The sequence below is a fragment of the Anopheles gambiae genome, chromosome 2 (assembly GCF_943734735.2).
Source record: "Anopheles gambiae chromosome 2, idAnoGambNW_F1_1, whole genome shotgun sequence".
Taxonomy (NCBI): Eukaryota; Metazoa; Arthropoda; class Insecta; order Diptera; family Culicidae; genus Anopheles; species Anopheles gambiae.
Genome location: NC_064601.1, coordinates 10,266,511 through 10,286,938, shown reverse-complemented (window position 1 = coordinate 10,286,938; position 20,428 = coordinate 10,266,511). Strand labels below are relative to the sequence as shown.

Here is a 20,428-nt window from a genome sequence, read left to right as displayed (position 1 = left end):
CGTTTTCCATCTAAACAATCTATTCTCCCCCTCCCCCACTCCCCTCTGTATGAAATGCGACAAATTTTCCTTCTAATCTGTACTGATTCCCTACAAAAATCTACCAAAATCTCAAACAGTTTCAATGATGACTAAAAGGGTGCCCCCGTAAGGTTCGATGTCAATTGTGTGTGTTGCTTATTCGCTCGCATGCTCCATCGCATACAATTCCCTAATATTCCCGCAGAATGCGATACACGCACACAGGCACACGCGCGCGCACAGACTACTCCCGCCGCAGAACACACACACACATGTATGGGTTGCCACACCAACACACGCACGCACGCACATGACACGCTAGGAAAGATTTTTCATATCAATTTCCATTCTTTCCAATTGCAAAATGCCATCCGTTTTCCACAGTAGCGCAAAACACACACACACACACACATGTATTTTCTTTTTCTTCCTTTATCGAGCGACAGGATCAAGGAGCCGCCTGTCCCCTTCCCCCTTGCTGTGTGTCACTTTATTCCAGACCAACTTACACACCACCACTTTGCAGGGTTTCTACACACACACACACACACACACACACGCAACAAACGCCCAGAGAGCCCAGTGGACAGAGACAGACAGGAAGAAGATTGCTCTTAGCGAAAGCGAAAGAAGAACAGTCCCACGCACCCAACGCCAATTGGGGGACTTCGCGGGCGTGAACAATTTCAATCGATTTCAACAGTTTTCTGTCTTGATCAGGCACTTTGGGCGCGCGGCGCTTGAGTGTTCGAGCGATAGGGGTGCACAAGAGACAAGCAAGCAAAAAAACTAGCTGTGCCTGCAATCGTGACGCGACACTAGCACGAGAGCACCAGCAGCACACCAAAACGCTACTCACTTCGATCGAAACCACTACTGAACTGAGTGGACTATGGGCTCTCGCACACCGCTGGAGCAGCCGCTGGAAAGGCTGCAAAGTAACGGCTGCACCAATACAAAAACACGCAAATCCCCTCTCCCTGTCAGCGTGCACTGCGTGCGCTGGAACGAGCACGAAGCATATACGCTTCCAGTCAACGGGTCTCGCCCTCTCTCTCTCTCTCTCTCTCTCTCTCGGTCGCTCGGGTCTTTGCCGTTTGACGCGCTTACACCGACCGGGACCGGAAGAAGTACGCGGGGATGCATGCAGCCCCCGCCGGATGCAGGGCGTTTTGGCCCCAATGAGTGCCCCAAGATGGAGCAAGGCAAACGGATGCCACTTTTATGGCAAACTCCCCCTCCACACCTGCCCTCTCTCTCTCTCTGGTGGACGGTTGACCCAGGTGTCCTTAAAAGGACAATATGCCGTCGCCACCACCACCACCGCCACTGACCACACCGTGTGGCACCCTCCTCCCCCAAAAGGCGCACCATCGCCAGGCGGTGCCTTGACCTACAGGGCCTGTGTGCTGCTTTGCCGCGATTTGGGTACAGATTTTGGGCGACATGTCTTCAGACAGAATAAAGCAAAGAGAGAGAGAGAGACAGAGAGATCGATAGAGTAAGCGAGACAAACGAGGAATGTGTATCTCTGTGTGTGTGTGTGTGTGTGTGTGTGTGTGTGTGTGTGTGTGTGTGTGTGTGTGTGTGTGTGTGTGTGTGTGTGTGTGTGTGTGTGTGTGTGTGTGTGTGTGTGTGTGTGTGTGTGTGTTATGTGAGTGTGACATCACAGTTTGCTTTCATTACGCGTGAACTGGAAATGTCAAAACACACACACACATACACTTTCGCTCTCCCTCACTTTGTTGCGTATTTGCGTCTCTTCCAGTGGAATTTCGCCGAGGCTGTGCCTCTTTCTCTGCCCTTCGTGAGTGGCCAAACGGTCGGAGGAGCCGCTCGAGCCCACAAAACGATCCTGGAAGCGTTGTGTGCGTTCGAGAACGACGGTCACAAGATGATTTTAAACAAACAAACCAAAACGCCCGTTGAGATCAATAGGAAACAATGGTGATAACAAAGCAATTGCAGGGTAAAATAGTAGCACCTATAGCAACTGTGAGTTAATTCCAAGGCATTCAACAGGTTCAACCCTCATTAAAAACCGAACGGGGGAGGAGTAGTGTGCTTTCCGAACCTTATTCAATAGCAAAATTCAAAATCGAACTTTGAACGCTCTTTCACGACAAACAACAACAAAAATCGGTTCTGCCTGCTTTTAATTGTTACGATATGAATTTTGGGTGTAACGGCCAGCACACACACATAGGTACCAGATCCTGCCTCGTGAAATCAAACAACCATGAACTCATACAGCCAATTCCGGTCACACAGAACGAACTACACACACAGCAGCGACGATTCACTGAACCGGAACACGCACCGTGCCGAAAACGACGAAAAAAACACCCACATCCATTGTAGGGAAGGGGGAGCGGGGAGGGAGGGTTGTTCTGCTTTTGTAGCGCCCTTCCCATCCGACCTTCGCTTGGAGCAGCCTGCGCGCAGATGACCCGTTGCAAATCGCCCCATGCAATGCAATGCATGTCATGCCTCCTCCTTTTATGCTACCATCCCCCGTGAAGCATAATGTTTGATCGCCACTGTGGGGCAGTGGCTGTATCGGTCACTTCCAAACGGGAGGGGAACCGGGACTGTCCGTGCATGCCCAACCCAACGGAGCAGCAACGAGTAGAATAGAACGGAAGCGGAACCACCCCGTTTTTTTTTAAATTTATTTCGGTGGCGGACAGGTGCTGCCCTTACACACATTCCAGCGATGTCATTGTGTTGTTGCCAAAAGAATGGGGGGGGGGGGGGGGATGGAGCGCGCACAGAAGGTCTCGAGTATGGTGTGGTCCCAAAAAGACTCGACCCGACTCGCGCGCTTCCGAATTGCATTGTTGCGCAAGCCCTTCGCGCAATGTGTGCAAGGGTTGGGTGTGCGCATGATACTTCTGTGTTTGGTAGTTTTATTCTAGTAATCTAGTGGAACGATTTTATGCCCCACGACTAGCACTGAAATCGGAGTCATCGGAGAAATACCACAACTTTGCATTGCTATTAGGGGGAGGAGGGAAAACAAACCACTAACAGCACCCTTCCCAGCATGTGATTTGCGTGTGTCATTGAGAGATGCTCCGATCTATCACTTTTCGCTTTCCTCAATTCACAGATCGACTTACACACCTCGGCGGGTGACCTCGACGACAGAGAGCTCGATGAGTTGGAGAGCACGTCGCCTCACACAGTAGGTACACAGGCGGTCACGTTTCGATACTTCAATTCAAGCTAATATATGTGGAGCAGCCACCTTCCCATTCGTTTGCCTCCTCCCAGTGACACATTCCTGGAGCAGGAACGGCCATAAAAAACACACACACACAAAGTCGATCACAATCGATCGGTGGGGTAGGGGAGGGGAGTCTACGGGGGAAGATTCGTGTATCGAACCGATCGAATTACCGATTCACCGTGCGTTTCTCCCGTGGTTGCGCACTGCGCGAAACGACGGGATCGATCATTGACGCAAACCGACACCTACCGTTGGTGCGCCTCACCGCTGCGCACTGGCATGCCTGATCATCAGCCGCAGCAGCAGCACCGTGTCGCCAAATACCATGAATAGGCACACGCACTGATTGGAAAAGGCAAAAGGTTTTTTGATATAACAACCATCACCGTTGATTGGTTCTTCCTCATCAGCAGGTTAGTTCCTTCCCCGGAAGCTTTGCTTCCGCGACGCGTTGGAGGTGACAACGGTACCTCCGGTTTAGATATCGGCAGCGCTCGCAAAGGGAAACAGCAAGTCGGCGCACCAGTTGTGATGGTTCAGCGCAGACTGCATTAATCCAACACCGCACGCCAAGGCCGATACGCCATGGAGCGCAAATGAACTGGCCTACGAAACGGCTCCGGCGACCTATTGCTACCGGCAGAGTCATCCGGGGTGGGACAAAAGCAAGGATTAGGAAATCGTTTCGAAAGCTGTTTCGAACTCCATTGGCCGGCTTGCGCCGTTGCATTGTCAACGCACGGAAATGAGGCGCGTTAGCGGGAAGCTTTAACCTGTTTTAAGGACCTCACGAAACCAGATGTTCAATTGCGTGCCAAGCAGCCAGACCTCCAGAGCAAAACATCCTCGCCAATGTAATGGATGGCTTGCTCTGTCTCTCTGGCTTGGGGAAGGGGTTTGGTGGGAACGGTTGGGTAATGCCGCATAGCCCCAGAAGGGCAAACGAAGCCCAGAACCAACCGGGACGGAACGGGTTCTGCCTTGAAAGCGGGGTCGTCCACACGGAGGGTCGGTACAGTGAGGTACCACCACCGGGCAAACACACCATACAACACACGTCGTCCCAAGTTCCCAGGCATGCCACACACCGCTTACAACCGCGCACATCGCGCACGCTTCTCGGAGGGCCATTGGTGAATGGTGCCGGCGCGACACAGCATTGCACACAGCCAGACACACACACTACTACGGGCTGGTTGGGCCGTAAAGGAAAACGTAAAGATCAGTTCCTTAAATGGACAAAATCGCTCGCGGACTACAACCCCGCGGACGCTGAGGCAGCATGTCAGCAGCAGCAGCAGCAGCAGTCGAACGTGTACCACACTACCACGGTCAGCTCCAAACGATGACTATGTTTGTCTTACCCTCCTTACCCTCCCCTCCTTCGCAGCATTGATCCGCGAGCGAGCGAGGGTATATCATAAAATCCAATGCCATCGTGCGCTCGACTTTCCGAAAACAAAGTATAATGAAAAGCAGTCGCGGCAAAGGCGCCAGCCCCGGACACGTAATCGATCCTTTTGGCCCTGTGCGCCGCCGCCCCATCTGTAGCCTTTTTCTTCTTTTCTATCTTCCAGCCTGCGGACTGTGTCGTTCGCCGTTCGCATGATTTGCCTGTCCACGTCCACGTGTGCGTGTGTGTGCAGCAGCAATTACTTATTTTTCATTCAATCGCGGTAGCGGCAGCACGGCGAAGAGGCAGCAAGCAATTCGGCACACGCAAATGTAGGACACGATGTCTGCACCATCAACAAGAGAAGCTTCAAGGGTTTACCGAGAGAGAGAAAAAACAACAACAACAACCGAAACGTCAAACGGCACCAGCTTCGTCGACCGACCGCACGATGGCGCCACACGTGTGCGCACGGTGGAGCGTAATTTTTAAACGCATCGGCGCGCGATCGTTCGTGCGCCGTTGCGGCGACGACGGAGGAAAGACAGCGTGTTGTGGTCAGTTTTGTGTGGTAGCATGGAACAAGCATAGAACATGAGCATCGCTCCAAAACCAACCCAGTGTTTGTTTGCTGGAACGTATGTGTGTTATCGATTTTCAAATGTGAATTTACTCCCCCCAATAAAAAGAGGGCAAGCCAACCGACACCGAACCCCCCATGGTGGGGTGGGGGGACAGATAGAAATCAGTGAAATGATTCAGAATTTTGCTACCAATAAACTAACAGTTTGTTGGTCTTTTCGTTCGCCCCCACCGCCCTCAAAAGCGTTGCGCATCGCTGGCAAGGGGCGTTCTCTTGCGCCCCCACCCGTACACTCGCACACGCACTGACAATAGCAGCAACAACAACAACAAAACGCTAAGCTGACCACTGACCGTCGTGGTACAATAGCGCCCGAGAGTCGAAGCAAAAAGGCGACGGGCGCAACCTTAATGAAATGTATAAATATTTACACGGTCTCGTTACTTTCGCGAAGCAATCAAAAACCAGTGTGCGCAAGCAAAGAGCTCCAGCGCCTCCTGCGGGCGTCCAAAGCTTCCGAAAATCTATTACGCTAAACGCAAGTGCGCAAGATGGTAGGGGGTAAGGTTGGTGGTAAATAAATCACGAAGAAGGTTGCTTCTTTCTCGCTGGGAGCCAGCTGATTTCGGCCACAATCTCGCGATGGCAGCTCTATCGAACATATTTAATGGCTGCGTGAAACCCTACACTGATAAACCTTTAGTCGATCTCGGCGTAACAGTATCGATCGATGGAAATTTGTTTGGCTTTGGCCGAATTTCGGCGCTCGATAATTTATCATAATTTGGATAATCTACATCGGTAGACAGCCCAACCGCACCTCCAGGCTCCGGTGCTATTTTTACAGCGCTGGAAGGAAAGGAAAAGGCGTAGGAAAGACGCATAGCTGCAGGCAGGGTTTGCCACACCGGAGCACCGAAATGGAGCGCATTTTGGAATGCATTTATACTTATGAGATAAGAAAACAAGACTAAACGAAGTACTCTTTTTAGCAGAGTGTTCCAAGAATGATGACACACAGTCGCGTCTAGAGCGCTGATAACACCCACCCCTTTATCTGTGCGGCCCTTTATCAATGAAAAATGCTGTGCGGTTGTTACCACGAATCAACCAATCGTGGGGAGCATATTTCATCTTTTATGGCAAACGGTTTATCGCAAATGGATGAGAAGAAATGCAACCCCTGCAATCGTAGCTTCAAATCTCAGTCCAGTTTTATCAAACAATCAGTAAAACTCAAACTCCCTGCTTCGCGTTGCATTGCTCGCTTACCCCCTCCTTCCGTGCCGCAACAGCAACAACACTGTTAGTATAATAAACAAAAGGAAGTAGTAACATTCGCTACAATCATGAGGGTCGGTTAATGTAGATATAGATGCCCCACCCCTGCCATCGCTTCCTAAAGCCAAATTATTCCCGCAATCCACCTTCTTTTTGGCCGGGGTGGCCACAGTGGTGGGTGAAATCGAACTCCAACCAAAAAAAAAAACGTGGCGAAAAGCGAGCTACGAGAACAACGAAGGAAGGAAAAAAACGGCTACGAAAATTGCCCCCTTACACCGAGGTTAGCAGCCGGCACCACCACGCATCACCCACCTGTGCCGCCCGTGCGCCGTGCGTCTTGTGACCGTGCCGGTGAGAAAGCGTGAGAAGGAAAGAGAAACAAGCAGACAAAGAAGAGGCAAGAGGCCAAAAACGTACGTGTGGCACGTAGCGCGGCGCGTAATCGCAATGGAAAATGCGGATTGCACCTCTCGGTCGGGGAACCGTTGGAGCTCCTCGCGGGGGGTGGGGTGGTTACACTTTTACGATCCCCAAAGGCAGCAGTATACACACACACCGACGGCCCAAAACGTTTCTTTGTCGCTTATGCGCTGAAAAATCTATCCTCACCAGCACCAACCCCTTCACCTGCGTATGGTGGCGCACCAGGGCAAAGGGAGGGAGGGGGGGGGGGTGCAGCTAAGACCGTTCACGTTTGCTGCGCATCCGCACACACGGTGTGTCTCGATTGAGGGTGGGTAAAAATGGTTTTGCGCCACGGTTTTTCTTTCGCGACGCGTCTGTCAGAATTCAGCTAAGCTGGGCAGGCAGCCGCAAGGCCATAGTCGCACATGATGATATCATCGCCGTGCGCCATACCCGTACGCAATGAACAATTTAGCTCATTCGCGCACACACATATCGTTCTAATCTCAGTGTACACACGGGAGTGTCCATAGACAGTGTGCGGTCTTTGCAGCACAGCATGATGCGTCATGAAGAAAACGGTTTGATGGAAAATTTCATCCAACGCAATTGGTAGAAAGCGCAAGCGCTAAACCAAACGAAAACGGCCCACACGATTCTACCCCCCCGTGGTGGGGGGGTCATGGAAAATTCAGCATTTTCGAAAAACCGGCCGCTCCCTTGTGCTCGTGCGGGAGTGCTAAAAATAGCTGCCTAGAAACCTGCGCACACATCGTACAGAAGAATCTTGGCCTGCCTGCCTGCCTGCTTGCTCGGAACACCCACCACCCCCGGGGAATGGCCATACTGCGGCGCTCTGACATCTTACATCGCTCCGTGCGCAACCTCGCACGCGCTTGTTTTCGTCAGGGAGAGCGAAACCTTACGGGCTAAAATATACCAAAGAAAGACCGGGTGCCGGACCCGGGCTGTTTTGGGGCAGCGGGGGGTTGTGTTTTAAAACGTAGACAAATACAGGAAGGCATATTTACCCGCTTTAGCTGCGTTTTCATGATGTTGTGCAGCTCGTTCCGTATGATGTTGAACTTCATCATCGTGTCGGAGCTAAAGATGGACCGCCCGAACGCCAGCCCCGGATAGTCGGCGCAGCGCTTCTGCCTTCGGTGTTCCCGCTCCGCGATGACCTCGGTCCGCTCGCTCGTACACCGCAGCTTCGCCCATTCCGCCACGTCCGGATCGTTCTCGTCGTTCGGCTGCTGCTCCTTGTAGTCACCCGCCAGCCCGCCACCGTACTCGGCAGCCCCCAGCAGCCCCCCGATCACCGCATCCAGGTCGCCGCACGACGCGCCATCCCCCGATGCCCGCTGCTCCAACGCTGCCGCCGCCGCTGCCGCCGCCGCTGCCGATGATTTCGATTTTTTCCGCTTCCCTCCGTCCGCTCCGGTGCCGCCGCTGCTGCTGCTGGTCTTCGATGAGGATTTCTTGCCGGTGGACGATGACTTCTTCTTGCCGCTGGCCGGTGGTGCTCCGCCGGCATCGTCCGACTGTGGGCTGCGCTTGCTGCGCTTCAGCTTCTTGCTGATCTGCTGCACCAGCTCCTTCCCGCTGGTAATCTGGTCCAGCTTCAGCTCTATGCTCTCCTCGTCGTCCGGCTCGGTCGTCCGGGACGGTGGCCCTGCTGGCAGGGCGGGCCGCCCGTCCGCATCGCCGGCCGCCTCGTCAAAGAGTATCACATGTTTTGGACTAACGCTGCTACGGTTGCTGTTGCTGCTGATGCTGCGATTGTTGTTCAGTCGGTCCTGTTCCGGTTCCGGGGTGTTTTCCTTGCTCGGTTCACCGCTCCACCGTGCCGCCCCGAGGGCTGTGATGCTGCTGTTCTCGATGTTACTATTTACAATGTCAGCTGTTGCTATTGCTGCTGTTGTTGTTGTTGTTGTTGGTGTTGTTGCTATTGCTTCTGTTCCAATATCGTACTCATCCAACAGCTCTGCATCGTTATCATCGGACCGAGTGGCAAACGACGTTGTCTTCTCGGTGGCCAGAGGGTTGTTGTTGTTGCTGCCATCATTGGCCGTCACTGCTCTGTCACCACCACCACCACCACCCGAAATCGACACGTTCAGGGACGATGCGGAAGATGAGAGTGACGACGAGGACAGCGAGTTGCTGCCACCGTCGAAGGCACCGCGCAGGGCCGCTATCACGTCCTCGGCCGGAACGGTCGACTGCCGCGTACCGCCGAAGCGGGGATGATGCTGGTGGCCCCGCTTGCGTCCACCCGCGCCATGGCCCGGGCCGGAGTTATTTTCGCACATAATACTTGCACCAACAACACTACCACCACCGTCGCCGTCGCCAGCTGCACCATTCACGACGTCTTGTTTATTTGCTGCCACAAATATGTCCGCCGGCCGACCAGCGCGATCCCATAGTGCTGCGTCAAACGTGCTGTCAACGAGTTTCAAAATGGAAGTTCGAAAGCCGTTGGGTGGCCGTTTTTTCGCGTTCGAAAGCGCATCCACCAGCTCATCGTCTCGGGTGCGGCTTTCAAGACGCAGCCGCGCCTCGGCATGCTTCGGCAATCTTCGTACAATTTCACCGCTTCTTCGCCGTCGCCGTGCTCCTGCTGCCCGCCCACCGCCGGCGGTTCCGCGTGTTCGGCGCGACTGCCGGTCCTTCTTCGGTTTGCCGCTGCCGCCGGTGCGCAACTGTTTCGGGCGGCTGCAACAGTCCGGTGTCCGTTTCCGATTGCCGTACGAGATTATTCCGGCCATACTGGTACGATGCCGGTAGGTGTGCGAACCATAAATCCAGGGACCGGCCGGTTCCAAAGGCACACACACGCCCAACGACAGGGTGGTCGGTCTTTCTCCGGTCGACCGGGGCGCGCGTTTTCTGCTGCCGGCGTGTATGCGGTGCGCGGTACAACTATCTTGTGAATGGATCCCGATGCGCTTTCTTTCGCCTAACCCCACGCTGCTGCCCCAAAACCGCCCCGAGCGGATAGTAGTCATCGCTGCGACCCATTCTTAGTCTTCTTGGTAGTACGCTTCTTCCTGCTACCACACGACCGGCAACACACGTCAACACATTCCACAATGTTCTCTCCCCCGTGGACACCCCCGGGAGAGTGAAAGAGTGAGTTGAAGACAACAGAAAAAAAGTACCAATTCATTCAAATATTTGCACCGGATCCGAGGATGTGACTCGCCGGTCGGAATGCGTTTGGCCCGCAAACGTTGCTGCTTCTCGTCTATTCGCCTGGCGATGGCACCGGCAATGGGACGACGATTGATAAAATTAGAGAATGATCGGCATCTGTGACGATAATGTCCACCGGTCGCCGGTCCTAAGCACGGGCGGGGCCATTCTTTTCCACCCAAACCGTTTTGGGTTGGCAACCGCGTGGCAACCGACGCGCGACGAGATGCGCGCTCCTGACGATGCCGCGCGCGCATGAGCGAACTGCGCGCACGGCGACCTCGTCTGCGCACGTGCAAATGCGCGCCGCACATCGCTTCGCTCCTCCTGCTTCTCTGCCGCATTATTGTGCGGCAAACAGCGGCTGTTACGAATTCATCTTCCCCAATTCCCCACGAGCTTGCGGGGATACGCATTCCGAGGGTTCGGTTTTCTTTCTTCAATCTGACCCTCCGCCCCACGTTGCAGTAAAAATAGACCAGTTCGCCAGCGCCATATTTCCCGGTCAATTTGGGCTTCCGGCGCGCTACACACGATGAGCTCACACGATTGTGCAAAATTTCAACCCGCGGTGGTCATGAAATTAAACACTCATTTTTCATCTCCCGTCCTTGTCCGGTGGCCATACGTGATTTATGAACGAAAAAAGGACTGAAGAGGTGCTTTCGATTAATTATGGTCCCGAGAGCCGAGAGTCAGAACGTTACGCAACTGGTTAATCGGTTCGTATCAGTGTCACCGCGGGTGCAGTGTGTTGCATGAAAAATGCATCGAGAAAGGTTATTTTTAGAGCCGTCAAGCTTCCCAGACTTCCCACGACTCAGCGTCAGCACACGAATTGATGGCAACAGACACGAAAGACGATTAAAATGCGTTACGTGTGTTTCAAAATTAATCATCCCCAGCTTGTACAGCCAACTTTATTATCTACTTCATTACCATGTGTGTACGAGTGTGTGTCTTCATTTTTGCTCTATTTTCTTGCTATTAGTTCCCCTGACATTCGCACTCTTACACGGTATTGAGTTTTATAAATTCCGTTCCCTTGTTTTTCGTGATGATTTTTCTTCGATTTTTCCTTGAACAGAAAAGAAGCAAAAACATACTCTCCCCAAATGAGATCATCATGGGGAAAAACGCAATACGCTAGACACAAACTGTGTGCTGCGTAAAAAAGCCAAAAATAGCTCTACACTACGCGCGTACATTGCTCGCGCGCTTGGAATGTGCTGCGCGCTGTGCAACACACCGCTGCTTCTAATCACCAGGGAGGGTGGATGGGTGTGATTGTTTTTCAGGTGTTTTCTGTGTCTGGGGCGTAAAGAAAGGGCATCACATTACGCTGCCACTTTGGCACAGTTTGAATATAGTAGATTTAGGTCAACCCCAAAACATCGGTTTGCAATGGACATCCTGAGTGACCTAGAAACGGTGATTAGCGTGAAGGACAATGAGTACTCCCTTTACTCTTCCTGTATAGACTGAGATTGCGGATTGGTTGTTTTCTATCGCATTTTTGTAAATATATAAAATAAAGTTTAATAAAAAATTCCACGCGTTACTTACGTTCTGCAGAGCCTTCTCCTTCTCCTCCAGCTTGGTGTTGACCTGCATCAGCGTCTCCTGGGTCACATCGAGATCGTTCTCGATCGCCTGGATCTTCTTCTGGAGCTGGCGGGCCTCCTCCTCGGCCTTCTCGGCGCGCAGGTTGGCATCGCGGGCCTGCTGCTCGCAGAGAAGGGCCCGATCCAGGGCATTGTCCTTCTCCAGCTTCATCGCCTGCATCTTCTTCTTGATCGCATCCATTTTGGGTTTTGTTTTTGCACGGTCACTTCACAAGCACTACGAAAAGAACACTACACACACACAGATACCGAATCGCACACGCGTAGCCTGCAATGGGGAAAAAGGGAGGGGGAGTTAGAAAGTTAGTACAACTCGACATCATTGCAACTACAGATACAGCCAATTTTCACCCAGCCCGACAAATTCGTCCCTCAAAGTGCTGCGTTTTTGGGCCTAACTTCGGACGGAACCGGTGCATCGTCGTAACAGATGGTCGACACTGGGAGCTTTTTTTTTCGTTTGTCCCCTCTGCAGCTTCAAACCCGCCATTGTCATTGTGTAAATACGTTCATACGCGTCCAATAAGCGCCCCGTACCAGCAGCCCGAGAGCATAATCATCGCGATCGCGGGAGCTCAAACCGCAGCCGACACACGCAAATGCCCGCGCTTTGGTGGTGAAGGAGGGATTGGGATCATGGGGTAAGTATATGTGGCCGCACTGTGGTCGCAAAACGGTGCACCACAGCGGTGGTACAACTTGACACCATACACACGCGTGGCCTTCCGTTTGCCTTTTACGGAAGAAAATCAGACAAACGTGAATTTCAATTTAATCGCGTTATTATATCGAAAGCGCGAATGTGGTCAGTCATCAGGTGTGTGTGTGTGTGTGTGTATGTGTGAGTATGGCAAGTTTTGAGGGATCCCCTCCGCCGGTTCACGTAACGTTTAAAGGCCCACCCCTAGTCGATGGATTACTCAGACGGTTCAAAGAGCAACATATATTGCCAACAAAAGGGGGGAAAGCTTATGGGGAACTTTTGGTTTTGGCACTGGACGGCTCATAAAGTGTCGCAAACGAAACGACCGACCTAATTGGACGTTTGCCAACAGGGTGATATTTCTATTTTAACTCCGGGTAATATGCGACGATGCTCAGCGGACTTTAACTAGCGACCGATTGATGCCGATATTGTCCACTTTCTAGCTGAGAAGAGATTTTCTCCTCCAGCAAGGTACTGGATGATAGGTCAAAGTAAACGATACACATTATGTTTCTTTTTCGAAGAACTGGTATCTACTAGTTAACGCGTTGGGACCAGCAGTGTGCTTACTTATAAGGAATAGGACCACATTCCCTACCCGTTTGGAATGTCTGCTGAAAAACAGCAGCCACACCAGCTGGACATACAATTTATTGTCTTGTACCATGTTCCGAAGCATCAACCTACACCACACACGACCTCCAAAATCGGGTCTATCGGCTTGATGTACACAACCATTTGAACTCCATCGAATCCAGGGTCGAGCCGATGCTTATCTTACCACTGCGAACAGGTTTGACAATGCATTTGAACCTCTCCTTGGTCGTGGTAGTGGAGCTCAATTTGATTGCACTCAGAAATGGAGAAAAGATCCTCCACTTCAAATCAACGCGTGACTGTGCTCTATGAGTAAGATGTCGACCCGCCCGGCAGGGTGTGCAAAAAACCTGTCCCTACCTGTTGAGTTGATGCACACAACAGAAGAACGGTGGCAAGATAACACCCAGGAAACCTTGTGCGCCCGTGTGTGTGTGTCTGTTTGAGAAGGTCCCCATGATCACCTTAGGTCCCGCTTCTAGGTGAATGTCAACGGCATAGGATCGTAAACCACAGCCGGCGTAATTGCGGCGTAAGATTTCACCCCACGTGGGGCTACTGTGAGGGTGAAATTTGAACATCTTGACACACATCTTCCACTCTTCTACTGCGTGTGTTTGCGTGTGGATGCACTGGAGAAGCTCGTTTCGCAGTCGCAAAGAAAGTGAAAGCAGTCGGGGAATGTAATGGTGGCGAAAAAAATAAAAATGTCTCCATTTGCAACTCCACAGTCCACAGTGACCTACCCTGTCCTACAGCGCAAAGAGAGGAACCTGTTTCCCTGATCACTTCCCTCCCCACTTGTCTCTTGGTAGAGGGGGGAGGAGAGGAGGTACAAAAATGTTGGCCCAAATCCCCAACAACCACCACACCACAGCGGTGCAAAAAGGTTCGCCAAGGCCGTCCGGTGGTTCCCTTTGAGTATCCGGTTCGGCGGGATGTTAATTATTTAATCGTCTGTCGTTTCGAAGACGATAAGTGCATGTGCATGTTCCCACACACACACACACATATATATGTGTGCCTGTATGTACAGTTGACGGCGCTCGTTGCAAGACGTTGAATCATCCGTCACGGCCAGAGGAGTGATAAGAATGCTTCGCTGTAGCGCGGCCCTGTTTGCGGTGGAATTTCAGCAGCAACCCCGAGCTCGGGACGGCTTCTGCAGAACGGCACGCACACCTGTCGCCGGTTTTGCTTGGAAGAGGGTTTTCCCGCAAGAAATGCGAAGAGGCGAGCAGGAATTGTCCAGACGCCCTTCAGCCAACCCGTGTGCATGATTGCAGGGAGAAGCCGTTGCACAAGATGTAGGCCATGATGGATAAAAAAACAGGTGATTGAGGGAACAAAGTTCAGCTTTGGTCATCAAACACAAAGCAGCAGAGGTTTACAAATCAATGGAGCAAACCCTTGAAGTTGCTTCTTTTATATGATATTGTACAAAAAAAAAAGCTAAATATTGTGCAGAATAAAGAACTGCCACTGCCATCATGTGTTGATCCGATCATGTTCGAGGCAGGAACCATTCATGCAGGCCCACCATCCAGGCAGGGTTTAAAAATAAGTCCACCGAGCTACAGATCGGAGTTTTCAAATCGTGCATAAACACACAACCACACACACACACACAGACGCATCTCGGCCATCGAGATCCCACAACATCGGTGCCCAACCATCCGACCATTCGCCTGGGTTGCGATCGCCATAAACGTCGTGATCGGAGCGGGCGCGTCCGAAAATAACGCAAAACCGCGCATCGCGCGCCGATGCTTTCGGGCCGTGCGCAGCTGCCTAGCGCAGTTGCCGTCCCCACGAGAAGAGGAAGCAGCATCATGCGCGCAGCCCCGAAAATTCGTCCCCCACACACCCCAGTGCAGTCCTGTACACCCCTGCCGGTCCACAGGATCTGGTGCGCACGATCAGGCCTCCTGGTGCGCAAACGGACGAACTCGAACTCGGTGTTTCTAAAAATACCCAGCACACAGCTCCCGCACTACCCACGCGATCGGCGTTTTGCAGGACACATGTAAGGGTGAGGAGAGGGGAGGAGAGGGGCGGCAATGGTGTGGCAGACATAGGGTGGAAGCTGGCAAACGCACCATTCCGCAAAGGTACGTGCGTGCGCGTGTGCCGCAACAAGAACGCAACACGAAAACCCCGAACGCTTCTTCTTCCCACTGGGGTTTTGTGCATTCCGGCAGAAGTTTTAAAAATATCACACAACGCGCGAAAGCTCAAGTGCGCGCGCGCGCACAGGGTTCGCTTCTTCTACCGCCACTTTGCCAACACATTACACAATCCGAGCCGTGGTCCGCGAACACGTAAAGGGGCTGACACATCGAGGCTGACCGTCGTATCGTCCGGTGGGTTTTCGCCGGATCGCCATCCTGTTTTGCGTCCGCACAACCTCACATGCACATGTGTACGCGACATTCCCTAACCCGATGACGCAGACGGGGAATAGGCTCGCAGTTCAGTTCGGTTTGGCACATTCCAACGCGGGTGAGGGTGGGTGGGTTTGGGGTGGAGCGATGAGGAGTTCCAGTTTCGATCAGCTGTGGCTACACCTTTTTTGCTAAAGTCTGCGTTTGAATTGTCACTAGCGCCGCTGCTAGAACCGAGCGATGCAGGGAGGATGTATCCGATGCACTTTGCCACACGTATACAGGGACGTTTAAATTCTCCCTCTCCTGTCTCTCACACGCACACACACACACACACACACACAGTCGCAGATGATAAGTTGACGACCCCACAAACACTCTCGCTCTCTCACGTGGGGCCCTCCGCATGGGGCTGGACTGTTCGGGCCGGAGGCTGTTCTGTTCTGGAGAAGGTGACTCACACACAAACACTCGCACACGCACAGACTAAAGCCGTCCCAGTTCACCGTGACACCAGCTGACTTTGCCACCCAACTACCACCGGCTTAATCATTGTGGCTAAGCACTTTCCGTTGGCATTTAGATGCGATTTTAACATTCCTCCCGGGGCTGGAGAGCGTCCGTTGGTGTGGCTCTTTTTTTGGAACTATCCTACCGCCCGCTGGAGCCATTGTCTCGGGCCTCAAACATCCCTACCTTCACACCGAACTTACAAACTATCTCTTAGGCAGGTCGCAACAGCCAACCAATCAGTAACGCAGTGCGATGAAAATCACCGACTCCACCAAAACCTTTCGAACAAATCCACCAAAAAGCACCGTAAACGTTACCCACAAACCACAGCAAACCGTTACCACCGGAAAAACCGATACTGCTCCCTGCTGCACAAGACAAGACAAAACAAAAACCCCGGAGGAGGACCTTACTTACACTTGAATCCGCGAGTTAAACAGTTTAAAGGCGAACTGAAAAACGTCGAAAAACCGTCCCCGATAGTGGCGCACGGTTGCGCACCCCGGCCCGGGCTTGGAGCCCGCACACCGGCGTACCGTGTGTGCGTACGCGCACCAACACAGCCGCACGGGCGCACTTCGGGCGCACGATCGTGCGCACGAAACGGCATCGTGCGCTTGTTGGCAGCCGCGGTCGGTGGTCAGGGTCCTTCCCGCATTAGCATTACCGTGTTGCCGACCGTTTTCCTACCAATGCTGGGGGGGCAAGGGGATGGGGAGAAGAAAGGGGACGCACGGAGCATCGGAGATGGGCACCGCATATTCCCAGTGCGTGTATGCGTGTGCAATAAACGTGTAAAGTAAGGGCGCGTTCGGGTTCCGCACGCGCGATCGCTACTTGCGGTCGCTGCCACGGGAGGAGAGAGGGAGGGGTACGCAAATCGTACCGCGAATGCGCAAAAGGTGAATTTGGTCCTCCCCACCACCGGAAGATGCATCCCTACTCTTGCGCATTTGTATGGTGGCCGGTTGGGCGGCCTGGTCCCCACCATCGTACGTTCGGTGGAAAGCTTCCACCACCACTGGTGCCCGTTCGTGGTCTGGCGCTGTTTTGTTTGTTTTCTGGTTTGTTTGCTGCCGCCGTTTTTCACCCATTTTCCGGCCCACTGGTCCCTACAGTGTGCGTGCGCGGTTCTCTATATTTAGAACGCGATGTGTGTGTGTGTGCGTGTGTTTCGGTACGGCTCGAGGAGGATCAGTTAGCTGTGTTGTTGGCTCCCGTTGCCTCACGATCGGTTGCGTGACGTCACGAATTTTGGGCAACCACCGAATTCGTACACCAAAACTGCTTTCTTTTGGGGGTTATTGGGGGTGTGGGGGAGGAGGAAGGAAGGATGAAATATAATTTCAATGAATCACACCGTCAACATCGACCTGTTGAGCTGCCGCTGTGGGTTCAACTTTCGACCTGCCCAGGATGAATCTTCATAAGGCTGAATGCGCTTAAAATGTTGAAATATGTACATTAATATTCGAATCAATGGTTTACGTGATAATATTCACTTCAGTTACAGCTTATTTTAGCCCAATTGTTTAATAGTATCTGCTAGAGAAACTCATATTGTTTGATCAAAGCCAACTACAATGGCCGATCGATTTGGTTGATTGGAACAATTTAGTATCGCAAATTAGTTGGAAAGAGCTAGACCAATCATTTTCCATTATTGCATTGAAATTGTAAGAGAGCTAAGTCTAAACCAAGTCTGTAGAGTTTCTCTTGATTCTTTGGAATATTTTCACGATTTTGGGGCCGTTTTCTGATAATTTTTAACACCTTGCACGATTCATTAACTGTCTTCCAAATATGTTTGAATCTGTTTGTTTTTTTTTCTATTTTTAGATTGGTATCTGATTTGTTTTGTTCAACATTAACTTCAGACATATTGGGAAAATGCCGATACAGCGGGGTGCTGTTTATACGGGTACCTTTTATCCAGAAATGACAGTTAAATACAAAGATGATGTTGCGTGCTGAGGAGGATATTTGAAACCCGTTATCAGAGCACATTCTTTGGCACAACAATCGTTGTCGGTCAAGACCTGCCTAAACCACTAGTGGACTTGGCTTTCAGTGACTTACTGATTATCAATAGCAGGATCAATCAATAGCCAGTCCTACGTACGGTCCCCATTTGCGACTTGAACCCGTGTTGAGCTTGTTGTTAAGTTGTTGGTGTTGACGACTGTACCACGAGATCGGCTCCATCAGAGCACATCGTCGTAAGAAAAAAATGCTAAAATTCATGCAAAATTTCAAATATTCTCATTGCTAAAAAAATGAAGTTAATAAAACGGGCTAGGTTTAACTAAAACATAATATAAATTTCAACAAAAAAAACATCAAGAATTTGTGATAAAATAAATACTTTGATGCATTAGCCGTGTTATTCGTGTATCCGGACGAGGTTGAGTCCCGAAGAGTCCGGATAAACGGTGTTCCACTGTAATTCAAAAACATTTGCAAAATAAAGTAATAAATCGTGGAATGGAATTCCAAATAAATTTGGGAAAAAAGAATAAAATTGAGAGAACAATTCGTTAATATCGGACAAAAGTCTAAAATCCTTGAACACCCCTATAGAGGGTGTAGTAATTATATGCAACTAAACGGTTCATTTATATAGACGTGAAATATTCATTGCAAATGACTATTTAAACGCCTAAAGTTGCTGAAAGTCCATCCAAAAGCTTATGATTCCCGTACTTTCGAACCGTCTTTACCAAAATGAGGCAAACCAGACAAAATGTTTTATAAATGCGAATTCATGTTACTGGTGTAAAACAAAAACAAAACACAAATTGCACCCCAACGTCAGTCAGCTGTCGCATTAGCGGGGAGAGAAGACAGAGCACTACCGCCAAAGAAAGAAGAAAAAAAACCACAACAGTGGCCGGCGCCAACCAATTCATGCGAACACATTACAAGATGCAATGTAATGCAATGCCAAGCACAGCACACCTTATCGTCCCAGCCAGCCAGATGGGTTGGTGCGGAAGGGTAAGGTACGGCTTCACGTAGTACGACCGATCGTTTCGTCGACGCCAGTGTCTGGGAAGCGAACGGTACCAGTCAGTGTCATACACCACCATTCACGCTCCAACTGGCGGTCGTACAGAATCTCCACCGCCACAGCAAGTTCAGGCGTGACCATATTAGGCAAAAAAGCAGCTTAAAAACGTTCTATTTCATATGGGCTGGAGCTGGTTGGCTGGCTGGCTGGCCAGCAGAAGGTGGTAGAGAGGTGCCTTCCGTTCCTGACTCATTTATTGCTTTTAATTACATTACGCTGAGTAAGAGTGGCGGAGCCGGTCGAGGTGAGGCACATCCGTCACCCGCAGAAGGACATCCTTGCATCATCGGATGGCCCGTAAGGTTAGGCCGTAAGGCCCGGGCGGCACTGGTTCGCATAGCTCGTTTTAGGGAGGGAGGGACAGATGGCTGAGAGCAATAAATTGCCCCACTTGAGGTTGCCATTTTTTACTTTGTCTTCTTCCCAACACCTGGCGTAAATCTGTCGCAAAAGGCTAGCAGAGGTGCATTGGATCCCGTAAGTTAGTGCAAAACAGTAACAGCTTATGGAAACGGAGTGGAATAAATGTGTTATCACCGCTCGTTAAAATGCTTGCTAGAAAGCATGAATATTGCGCGATCGTATGGCAGCGAACCTGCAACAAGAGCCCCAAGCCGCTGGGTGTTAATCGAGCATCTCACCTCCAACCGTGCATGATGGGTGTTATTGCGAGTGGCCGGAATTCTGCGTGCCATTAATTACCGCAATTAATCAATTATTCAACATGCAGCAGCAGCAGCAGGTTCGGCCACCGACATTAGCGCCTGCATCGTGCTGCACCGCTGCAAATGGTAGGTTGTCGGATCACGCTGGTTACCGCAGTGCCTATTGCCTTTTGGGTGCCATGCAATTTTGATGACTAAATTCAACCGTACAGGGCGCGATTTAGTGAGAGATTTCTCACCGAGCCGGCTGGTAGTTGTTGCTGTCACATTGGGCTATGTAATATCGTCGTTTCTCGTTTAGCCAAAAGTAATACCATCCAGGGGCGGTTCAAGCCTAGAATGGACCGTCCCCCCGCAGCAAGGATTGACTATCCGGCTGCGTGGTAATGTATAAAGTCTCGAAAGCCTGTATAGGCCGGCATGTTCGCGTAGGACGTTACGCCAAATAGAAGAAGAAGAAGAAGAAGAAGAAGAAGAAGAAGAAGAAGAAGAAGAAGAAGAAGAAGAAGAAGAAGAAGAAGAAAAAGAAGAAGAAGAAGACCATCCAACAGATCATTCCTGCATCCTGCAACCAAAAGAGTGCTGGGCCAACCGGCTGCCAAAAATAACGAAACAATCGCCTGTAAAGCTGTACTTTGCATATGAACCATTTTTCTCATTGTCCCTAACCCTGTGGCTTTAAAAAGAAAGGGCGGATTAAACGAGCTTGAAATAGCACTGCTTCTCGCCCTACACCCCGGAACGATCTT

At 51.3% G+C, this 20,428-nt stretch overlaps 1 protein-coding gene across 50 annotated transcripts in view; it reads right to left on the bottom strand.

Annotated features, from left to right (window-relative positions):
- The window catches only part of LOC1281318 (tropomyosin-2), a 45,500-nt gene extending 28,942 nt beyond the window's left edge, over positions 1-16,558 (bottom strand). For 4 of the 50 annotated variants that reach the window (XM_061649416.1, XM_061649398.1, XM_061649415.1 and 1 more), the window contains exons 1-2: positions 16,362-16,518; positions 11,686-12,012 (exon numbers count right to left, since the gene is read on the bottom strand). In XM_061649416.1, coding sequence (XP_061505400.1) covers positions 11,686-11,925 — 240 coding nt within the window. In that variant the 5' untranslated portion in view covers positions 11,926-12,012; positions 16,362-16,518. Of the gene's footprint in view, positions 1-530; positions 1,077-7,949; positions 9,828-11,685; positions 12,013-16,144 lie in introns of those variants that run through there. The other 46 variants (XM_061649411.1, XM_061649392.1, XM_061649414.1 and 43 more) reach the window with 39 other exon arrangements.
- Positions 16,559-20,428: the final 3,870 nt, after the last annotated feature.